Raw genomic sequence first — 10990 nt, forward strand, 5'->3', positions numbered from 1 at the left:
AATTATTAAAATTGTACTGGCTTTCAATAAAAAGTGTACTTTTTTCAGTCCGATTGTACTTTTTATATAATTTTTAATAAAATTCTTATTGTTATTAACAATTAATAAAAACACACATTAAGAATTCATTTTTAAATACACATAGATAAAATGAAAACTTAAAAAAACCTCCATAGGTATATTGACAGAGACTTGAAATGAAAATATAGGGAACATACCAAAAAGTGAACCTATACCGATAATTCTACAACCGGTTTATGTAAACAATTGTGTACACCAAATACAAATTTCAGCAATTTGTAATGAAAACCCCAAAGCGTGGACTTATACTAATAACGCATGGAATATACAATCCTCAAACTACTGCAATTTAGATTACATAGTATAGGAATTAGCGAATATTTGGGGTTATACTTATATGAGGGCTATGCCTAATTAATGACCGATATATATATATATATATATATACCGATATATATAGAACCGGACCCAAAACGCGGAACAAATCAGATAATTATTTTAATATAAAACCAGTAAGGAAAGTAGTAAAGTCGGACGGGGCCGACTATATGATACCCTTCACCACTATGGGTATATTAATCAGGACTAATAACATGAAATTGGATGAAATAAAATATGTGATATTTATCTAAATGTGAATCTACCTAGATCTATCCATAAAGTATGTAAATCGACTTCAAACAAATATAAATAAATTAAATTTCGTGCAAATCGAAAGATATACCTATAGCGACTTTGGTCCACCATTTACATGAAATCGGACGAAACTATATATGGGAGCTATATCTAAATCTGGACCGATTTTCTCAAAACTTGGCAGACATGATTCTAGGCTCAATTCAGAACGTTATGCCAAATTTGGTGCAAATCGAAAGATATATAGGGACTTTGGAGCACCATTTACATGAAATCGGACGAAACTATACATGGGAGCTATATCTAAATCTAGACCGATTTTCTCGAAACAAGGCAGACATAATTCTAGGCTCAATTCAGTACGTTATGCCAAATTTGGTGCAAATCGAAAGATATATAGGGACTTTGGAGCACCATTTACATGAAATCGGACGAAACTATATATGGGAGCTATATCTAAATCTGAACCGATTTTCACGAAACTTGGCAGACATCATTCTAGACGTAATTGATTAGGCTGTACCAAATTTCGTGCAAATCGAAAGATATATAGCGACTTTGGTCCACCATTTACATGAAATCGGACGAATCTATATATGGGAGCTATATCTAAATCTGGACTGATTTTTTCGAAACTTGGCAGACATCATTCAAGGCTCAATTCAGTACGTTATGCCATATTTCGTGCAAATCGAAAGATATATAGGGACTTTGGGGCACCATTTACATGAAATCGGACGAAACTATACATGGGAGCTATATCTAAATCTGGACCGATTTTCTCGAAACTTGACAGACATAATTCTATGCTCAATTCAGTACGTCACGCCAAATTTGGTGCAAATCGAAAGATATATAGGGACTTTGGAGCACCATTTACCTGAAATCGGACGAAACTATATATGGGAGCTATATCTAAATCTGGACCGATTTTCACGAAACTTGGCAGACATCATTCTAGACCTAATTGATTAGGCTGTACCAAATTTCGTGCAAATCGAAAGATATATAGGGACCATTTACATTAAATCGGTTAAATATATATATGGGAGCTATATCTAAATCTGAACCGATTTTTCCCAATTTCAATAGGGTTCGTCCTTAGGCCGAATAAGTGACCTATGCCAAATTTCATCTAAATCGAATTATAAATGCGACCTGTACTTTGTTTACAATTTAACACCAACAGACGGACGGACATGCATAAATCGACTCAGAAAGTGATTCTATGCATATTCTCAAAAGGAACTATGGGTCTATCTCGTTTCCTTTTGCCTGTTACAAACATATGCACAAAGACATAATACCCTGTACCACAGTGTGGTGAAGGGTATAAAGAGGGTTATATGGGGACTACCCCCAATAGGGGACGATTTTAATAATAATTGGGAGGGAGGTTTGTTACCATATGCGACTACAAAAAAACAAATTTCAGCGAATTCGGTTTAAAAACGCGCTTAAACCCCCCAAAATACCGTAAATTGGGCGGTATCGTTATATAGGGGGCTACCAGAAAAAGTGGACCGATATTTATAATTTTTAGTGGCGACATTTGGTACCCAAAATAGCGGTTGAAAAAGAACCCCAAAATATCGAAAACTGGGCTGTACCCTTTTATATGGGGGCTATGCCTAAACGTGGACCGATATAGCCCATCTTCGAATTTGACCTGCCTGCCGACTCTATGCTAAATTTAGACGATCTATCTCAATTCCTTCAGAAGATAGCGTGATTACAACAGACGGACGGACAGACATGGCTAGATCGTTTTAGAATTTTACCCTGATCAATACTTATTGAAAATTTCGATGAGTTACAAATAGTTGTTTCAACAACTTTTTGACGTGAAAGCCATCGAGCTGTTGAGTATTTAAAAACAACATGAATATCTGTACCGAATTATTCCTGAAACATTGACAAATCATCACTCTCATAGAACAGTTACAGAAATAATAATTAATTAATATTAATATCTTCACTGAATTTATCAATCTGATCGGCAATACAGAATTTTGAAGCGGCATAGGTCACTATGTTTAAACTATGGCAAATTCATCCATTCGTAACGACAGCGGGGGATGGCGATTCATTCCTTATTGTATGTTTAAGAACTTATAATCCTTTGTATTTTTGACTTCCAAATAGTGCTAAAATTAGTACAATTGTACCAACTTTTGCATCCCTGCGAATGAACCACGAGCTTTACAATTTATACGCGGACATCGACGTAGTCTGTCGTATTGGGCTGCAGCGACTATTGTGGCTAGGCCATGTTGTGTGAATGAATATAAAAGCGAGACTACTGATGGTTTCCGTAGAAGGGGAAGGCCAAGAATCAGATAGAAAGACCAAGTAGAAAACAATATCTTGGTACGTGGTCGGAGGAGATGCGCACAAGACCGACGTCCTTCGAAATCTTTTTTAAGCTCGGCTTATGGAACAACTGTTCTGTAACAAGCAAGCTAAGTAAGTAACTAAAATATTTATTTTTCTTTATTTCTTAAATTTATTGTATTTATTTTTACATAACAGAAGTGAATTTAATAAGTTCTTATCTAAAAAAATAAAATGTAAACAATAATCAAAGATACTACATATATTCGGGTCATAATATATGGGACTGGATAACGATTAGAAAAATTTAACAATTTTTTTACAAAACAAAACAAAAACAAACCTGTTTCTATCAAAACAGGGGATCGTACTTATTACCTAATTTTTAAATTACACTTTTGTCTTTATACTTAAAAATAAACATTAAAATTGTTTTATTCAAATCACATTGTGTAATAAAAAGCACAGCAATACCCCGAATATTTTGTTTTGTTTTATACATAAACAATACTTATATCACTGATTTTTATTATTCTTTTACTTTTATTGGACTTGTGGAATTTATTTTGTTAACAATCTAAAAAAATATTTTTTTTTTCTTAAACTAAAAATACTCTAAGGACTAAAATTTATTTCCAATTTTTTATAAATGCGTATTTGTTTCCGATTTAGCATCGGCCGTGCTCTCAACAACATCGGGCATAAATGCCTTATTATCGAGTCCACCATTTTGACAGGTGCTGCCTTCGACTCGACAACTGTGATCACAGATATGTTCGTGTAGGACACTGCTAACAATGCCATTCAAATGACCCTTGGCTTCCGAGGCCAAGGCAATGGCATCCATGGTACTAATATTGCCATTGGGATCTTTGCTGTCCGCCACATCTTTACATGCCTCAGCGGTGTCTAGAGACTTTCGTTTGCGCAATTGTTGGCGTTGGAAATTGTACATCCACCTAAAAAATAATTTATTTTAAATAAGAAAAAAATAAAAAAGAATATTTTACAAAAACTCACAAAAATATTATAACAGCCAATATGGTAATGGCACCACCGAGTATATAGAAAGCTCCCGGGAAGACCTTAATTGTTGCCGCATACAGCGTACTATACATGGGTGCATAGACCACCGGCATTAGGGCCTCAGCAACACCAAACAGCGAATTCACCTTGCCCAGTTCATCTTTGGATACCAATTTTGTGGCCATAGAACGCATAGCAATGAAAGATGTTCCATTGAATATTTCAACAATGGCTCCGACATACATATGCCATGGCAGGGTAGCGAAGGCATACACAAAACCAGATAAAATTTTCGATGTACTTGAGAGGACGCCGATGAGGGCATCATCAAGTTTTAGTTTATGTGAGAGGATACCGACACAGAAGAGAACACCTGAAAAACAAAAGATTTTTAAATATTTTTTTAATAACCATATTGTGAGTTTTTTAATATTTTTTCAAGGACCAACTGAGACGTGGATTTTTTAAAGAATGATTTTTCAAGGATCACCTAAGGCGTGGATTTTTTAAAGAATATTTTTTCAAGGACCATACAAGGCGTGGATTTCTTACAGAATATTTTTTCAAGGACCATACAAGGCGTGGATTTCTTACAGAATATTTTTTCAAGGACCATATAAGGCGAGATTATATTAAGAATATTTTTTCAAGGACCATACAAGGCGGGGATTTTTTTAGAATATTTTTTCAAGGACCATACAAGGCGAGATTATATTAAGAATATTTTTTCAAGGACCATACAAGGCGGGGAATTTTTAAGAATATTTTTTCAAGGCCCATAGAGGACGGGGAGTTTTTAAAGCATATTTGTTCTTACCGACTAGACCAGTAACCACAGCAAAGGTATTGAAAACACTAAAATCAACTTCGTTCCAATTGAAGCGATAGCGGGTGAACAGGTACATTACATTCATTTCACCTAAAAGAAGAACATTGTTAAAATTGTCTTCTTGATTCGCAAAAATCAAAACCTACCATAAATGGGTCCAATGACAACCATAACAACGATCATAAGTAAAATAACACGGGCACGTCTCTTATTTTCACCCTTCTTAAAGGCTACACGGAATGTCTCGATCACATGTTCCTTATCGAAGAAATCGGCCAGTAGATTTCTGGGCTTATGTTTATCTTCGGGCTGAATGCAACGTGGTCTCGGCTCAGGCAAAAAGAAGAAGCCGTAGAACAAGGACACAACATATAAACTGGCCGAAATTGAGAAGACACCATAGAAACCAATTTTTCTAAAAGAGAAAAACATTATTTAGAAATTAATTTATTTAAAATTTCTAGGGTACTTACTTCAGCAACACCCCACTCAGAGCCGTTCCTATGGGCACACCAACCGAAAAGCATACATTCAAGATACCAATACGTAAGGTACGCTCCTCTTCCGTTGTGATATCGGCAATATAACTGAACACACCCATTAGCATAACAAACCACCCTCCGCTCAGTGAAGGAAATATGGCCTCAGTCAAACCCGCCACCTCCATGGGGGTGTCTTTAAAATACACACACAAGATAAGACCCACTGTACCCAAAAATTCTCCAACAATTGGTATTAGAATACAGGGTTTCCGACGATGATGACGATCACTCCACGAACCCCAAAATAAAATTAACAAACACGGGAACAGGGATTGTATCACAGTTTTCCAGGCCACCATGTGGGCAACCATTTTTTGGATGGTCTCCTCTTCCCTGAAGGGGAAATATTTTCGATTATTAAATTCCTTAAAGACATCGAGATGTTTTCTACTTACATGGTATAATTTGTTGTCTCTCTCCGCGTCAGAGCATCACACACCACATCACCATAGTCCATGTTGACCCGACACGCCTTTTCCAAATTCAAATTTTGTGTTGCCAAATTTGACAGAACACTGGGCATGATGTAGGCGGCCACAATGGGTTCCACTGTTATGTTCTTGATGACCTTTTGCATTTTCTCTCGCCATGTTAAGGGTGTTGCTGCGGTTTCGGTTGTCGCGCAGATCTGGTCCTGAGCCTTGGAAGGCTCATTTGTGGCGACCATTTTTTAAAACTGAAAGAACAAAAGAACTAATTAGTAAATTTGGATCATATATAAACGTGATTTTTTAAATAATTCAAGGTCCTTAATAGGTGTGGATTTTTAAAGAATATTTTTCGAACACCAACGCGAGACGTGCATTTAAAAAAATATGTTTGCAAGGATCAGACAAGGCGTGGATTTTTTAAAGAATATTTTTTAGAGGACCAGCCATACAAGGGGTGGATTTTTCAAAGAATATTTTTTCAGAGGACCATTTTTTAAAAAATCTTTTTTCAGAGGACTAGCCATACAAGACGTGGATTTTTTAAAGACTATCTTCTCAGAGGACCTTCCGTACAAGACGTGGATTTTTTAAAGAATATTTTTTCAGAGGACCAGCCATACAAGGCGTGGATTTTTTAAAGACTACCTTTTCAGAGGACCAGCCTTACAAGGCGTGGATCTATTAAAGGAATATTTTTCAGATGACCATCCATACAAGGCTTGGATTTTTTAAAGAATACTTTTTCAGAGGTCCAGCCATACAAGGCGTGGATTTTTTAAAGAATATTTTTTCAGAGGACCAGCCATACAAAGCGTGGATTTTTTAAACAATATTTTTTTAGAGGACCAGCCATACAAGGCGTGGATTTTTTAAAGAATATTTTTTTCAAGGACCATTCATACAAGGCGTGGATTTTTTAAAGAATATTTTTTCAGAGGACCATCCATACAAGGCGTGGTTTTGTTAAAGAATATTTTATAGAGGACCATTCATACAAGGCGTGGATTTTTAAAAAAATTTTTTTTTCAGAGGACCATCCATACAAGGCGTGGTTTTGTTAAAGAATATTTTTTCAGAGGACCATCCATACAAGGCGTGGATTTTTTAAAGAATATTTTTTCAGAGGACCATCCATACAAGGCGTGGATTTTTTAAAGAATATTTTTTCAGAGGACCATCCATACAAGGCGTGGATTTTTTAAAGAATATTTTTTCAGAGGACCATCCATACAAGGCGTGGATTTTTTAAAGAATATTTTTTCAGAGGACCATCCATACAAGGCGTGGATTTTTTAAAGAATATTTTTTCAGAGGACCATCCATACAAGGCGTGGATTTTTTAAAGAATATTTTTTCAGAGGACCATCCATACAAGGCGTGGATTTTTTAAAGAATATTTTTTCAGAGGACCATCCATACAAGGCGTGGATTTTTTAAAGAATATTTTTTCAGAGGACCATCCATACAAGGCGTGGATTTTTTAAAGAATATTTTTTCAGAGGACCATCCATACAAGGCGTGGATTTTTTAAAGAATATTTTTTCAGAGGACCATCCATACAAGGCGTGGATTTTTTAAAGAATATTTTTTCAGAGGACCATCCATACAAGGCGTGGATTTTTTAAAGAATATTTTTTCAGAGGACCATCCATACAAGGCGTGGATTTTTTAAAGAATATTTTTTCAGAGGACCATCCATACAAGGCGTGGATTTTTTAAAGAATATTTTTTCAGAGGACCATCCATACAAGGCGTGGTTTTGTTAAAGAATATTTTTTCAGAGGACCATCCATACAAGGCGTGGTTTTGTTAAAGAATATTTTTTCAGAGGACCATCCATACAAGGCGTGGTTTTGTTAAAGAATATTTTTTCAGAGGACCATCCATACAAGGCGTGGTTTTGTTAAAGAATATTTTTTCAGAGGACCATCCATACAAGGCGTGGTTTTGTTTTTTTCTCAAGGACCAGACAAGGCGTGGGTTTCTTAATGAATATTTTCTCAAGGACCAGACAAGGCGTGGTTTTCTTAATGAATATTTTCTCAAGGACCAGACAAGGCGTGGTTTTGTTAAAGAATATTTTTTCGAGGACCATCCAAGGCGTGGATTTTTTAAAGAATATTTTTTCGAGGACCATCCAAGGCGTGGATTTTTTAAAGAATATTTTTTCAGAGGACCACACAAGGCGTGGATTTTTTAAAGAATATTTTTTCAGAGGACCAGAATATTTTTTAAAGAATATTTTTTCAGAGGACCAGAATATTTTTTAAAGAATATTTTTTCAGAGGACCAGAATATTTTTTAAGGAATATTTTTCAGAGGACCATCCTATTAAAAATATTTTTAAGAACCAAAACAAACGTAGGTCTTCTAGAAAGAAGGCCTGTTGTATTCTATTATAAAGACCTTCTGGTCTTCTATGAAGAGGACTTTCTGGCTTGCCGTTAAGAAGACTTGCAGGTATTCTATAACAACACAGTGGATACGTCCTTGTGCAGTTTTATGGAGTTCTATAAGATATATTTGTATGAACAAGTCCTTTTCGTCTTCTATAAAAAAGCCTTCTGATAACAAGAAATATGTCTGATATTGTATGAAAAGGTCCTTTGGGTTTGTTCTATACATCCTTTGAAGAATCCATTCTGGTCTGAAGTTAATTTTTCCATAAGAATATTAGAAATTTTCTTCTGGTCTTCTAGAAAGAAAGCTTTCTGGTCTTTCATATAAATACCTTCTGCTCTTTTCATAAAAAGACCTTCAGGTCATATATGAAAACGAACTTCTGATCTTCTTTGAAGAATTCCTTCCAATAGTTTATATAGGTGACCTTCTGATCCTATATAAAACAGAAGACTCTCTGGTCTTCTATAGAAAAGTTCTTCTGATCTTCTAGGTGACCTCTTGATCTTCTATAAAGCTGACCTTCCGGTCTTCAATGAGCAGACCATCGAGTCTTACATGTAAACACCTTCTTCTCTTTTCTGATAAGACTTTCTAGTATTCTTCTTAGTTCCCACAATCGTCGGCAACATCCAATAAAATATTTTGTTTTATTTATTTTTTTGTATTTGCACATATAATTAATGCAAGTAGCTGTCCCAGATTATTGTTCACTTCCAGTGAATTTATTTAGCAATTCATAAATAATTTTCAAAAAGTAACAAAAAATCTGAGTAATTTTTTAGCTATATATTGACGTTCCATAAACAATTTGCATGAGCTAAAAAAAAAACAATCAATGCAGGTGGTTGGTAGGTAGGAGGGAAATACTCTCAGCCAGCACTTAGCTACAACAATATAATCCATAAAATAATACAAATTGTTTTCGGGTTTGGAACTGTGAAAATTGTCTTGCCAATCAGATAATATGCTAAGAAGAATGTCGTTCCCACCAATGATGGAGGTGTAATTTGCAGGGAGTACTCTATTTTGCGTGTGTGTGAAAAGGTGTTAACAAATATTTACATTTTAATATTGAAATGTTATTTTGCTAATCAAAGTTTATGGGTCGTAGATCCACAAAGAGAAAATTAAGCTAAGCAACTTCACAAAAATTCTTTAGATAAGTTGTATGGAAGTATATCGACATTAATTTTCTTTTACTACCTGTAGGAATTTTTTTCATTTGAAAAAATTTCCCATTTCCACTTATTTAAGTGTGAACGACAAAAATGCATTGCTTTTAATTACAGCTGGCGATTTCACACAACAGCTGTTCGTTCGCTCCTCTATTAATTAAGCCATAGGTACCTGTGTGGTGTAAATAAATTAAGAACGAAAGCAAAAACAATACAACCAAACAGACCATCAACAAATTCAAATAAAACAATAAATTCATTTGATTTTTTTCAAAATCCCTACACAATGATAAAAATTGTAGTGCTAGCACAGATTTTTTTCAGCTTACACAGTTTTAATCGAATGAATGATACATCTTCTCATCGTGCTGCTGACGTTTTGGATGAGCCAGTGATTATTTCATTTCAGTTTGGCTTTTTCACAGTTTAATTTTTATAACACATTTCTTAATTAAAAATCATGTAATTTACAAAAGTGCTGCTACTGCTACTTGTGGTTATCGTAGTTGTAGTTAGTTGTTGTTTTTTTATTTTTTTTTTGTTTTGCTTTGTAGCTGACAGTTGTAGTTCAGTTCTGTTTTGTTTTGGGTTTTTTTTTTATTTTTTAACTTTTTTGCTGGCGCCTATAAACATGCTTTTCATTTACGTTGTTATATAGGAAAAAAATTGTTTAATTTCATTGTCATTGTTTAGTGAAAAATTGTACAATTGAAATATGTAAAAATAGCGTTAAGTTCGGCCGGACCGAACTTTGTTTGCCTTACGCCATAAGGGGGCATTGAAAATACCTGTAATTGATTGGGGCCAAAGCCATGGTAAATTGCTTCCGAGGGAATTACTGAAAACGTTCTAAAATAACTTGATCAAATACAAAGGCAAAATACAACTACTTCGTAATGCTAAAAAGTAGTTACTTTGGTGGAAAATTCGCCTAGGACATTGAAAAATACCGATTATTGACCGATATTGATAACTTTTGTTGGCAATATTTGCAACCCAATAAGTACCAAAAAATTCGAATATTAGGGGTCTAATTTTTAATATTGACCATTTATTATTAGGATTAGAACCCGAAATAAGAAATCACAGCCATTTCGATAATAAAACGTGCCCAACATTCCCAAAAACCAAATATTGGCGATAATGTTATATGGGATCTACACCAAAACTGGGACCAATATATCCCATGTTTAAATCCAAACATAGGTATAGTAGTAGTATTTTATGTGTACTTTAAATATTAGGAGTCCTACACTGATTTTAACTGGCGTATTGTGATCAAGAATGCATATATTGGGATCTCTGATGAATATTCCGAATATTATGAGCCGAACTTTTAATACACTCCACCATGAGGTGGTCATTATACCCTACAACACTATGTTGTCAGGGTATTATAGCTTTGTGCAGCCCCAAGAGTTTGTAACGCCGCGAAATATTGGTCCTAGACCCACCTTTAAGTATACCGATCATCATATCTCGACTAGCTGAGTCGATCTAGACATGTGTCCGTCCGTCTGTCCATTATAATTTGTAAACACGATACAGGCCACAGTTATGGACCAATCTTCACGAAATTTTGCATGTAGGTTG

General features: G+C 35.0%; 1 protein-coding gene across 1 annotated transcript; it reads right to left on the reverse strand.

The window, feature by feature from the left end:
- Positions 1-3630: 3630 nt before the first annotated feature.
- LOC133334074 (probable peptidoglycan muropeptide transporter SLC46) lies at positions 3631-6055 on the reverse strand. The gene is made up of 6 exons (XM_061542373.1): positions 5784-6055; positions 5320-5721; positions 4993-5261; positions 4835-4936; positions 4012-4390; positions 3631-3950 (listed from the first exon to the last, which is right to left on the reverse strand). The coding sequence occupies exons 1-6, from the start codon at positions 6053-6055 to the stop codon at positions 3635-3637; spliced, it is 1740 nt and encodes a 579-aa protein (XP_061398357.1). The 3' UTR covers positions 3631-3634.
- Positions 6056-10990: the final 4935 nt, after the last annotated feature.

Source organism: Musca vetustissima, unplaced genomic scaffold, assembly GCF_032173495.1.
Source record: "Musca vetustissima isolate MV318-11 ecotype Yass unplaced genomic scaffold, APGP_CSIRO_Mvet_v1 utg84788, whole genome shotgun sequence".
NCBI lineage: Eukaryota > Metazoa > Arthropoda > Insecta > Diptera > Muscidae > Musca > Musca vetustissima.

Bases quoted from the DNA above. Each gene is read 5' to 3' on its own strand.
- LOC133334074 (XM_061542373.1), bottom strand. From the start codon at position 6,055: ATGGTCGCCACAAATGAGCCTTCCAAGGCTCAGGACCAGATCTGCGCG. The intron at 5,722-5,783 runs GTAAGTAGAAAA...TTTCCCCTTCAG, and splicing joins GAGACAACAAATTATACCAT to GGAAGAGGAGACCATCCAAA. The intron at 4,937-4,992 runs GTAGGTTTTGAT...TTCTTCTTTTAG, and splicing joins TGTCATTGGACCCATTTATG to GTGAAATGAATGTAATGTAC.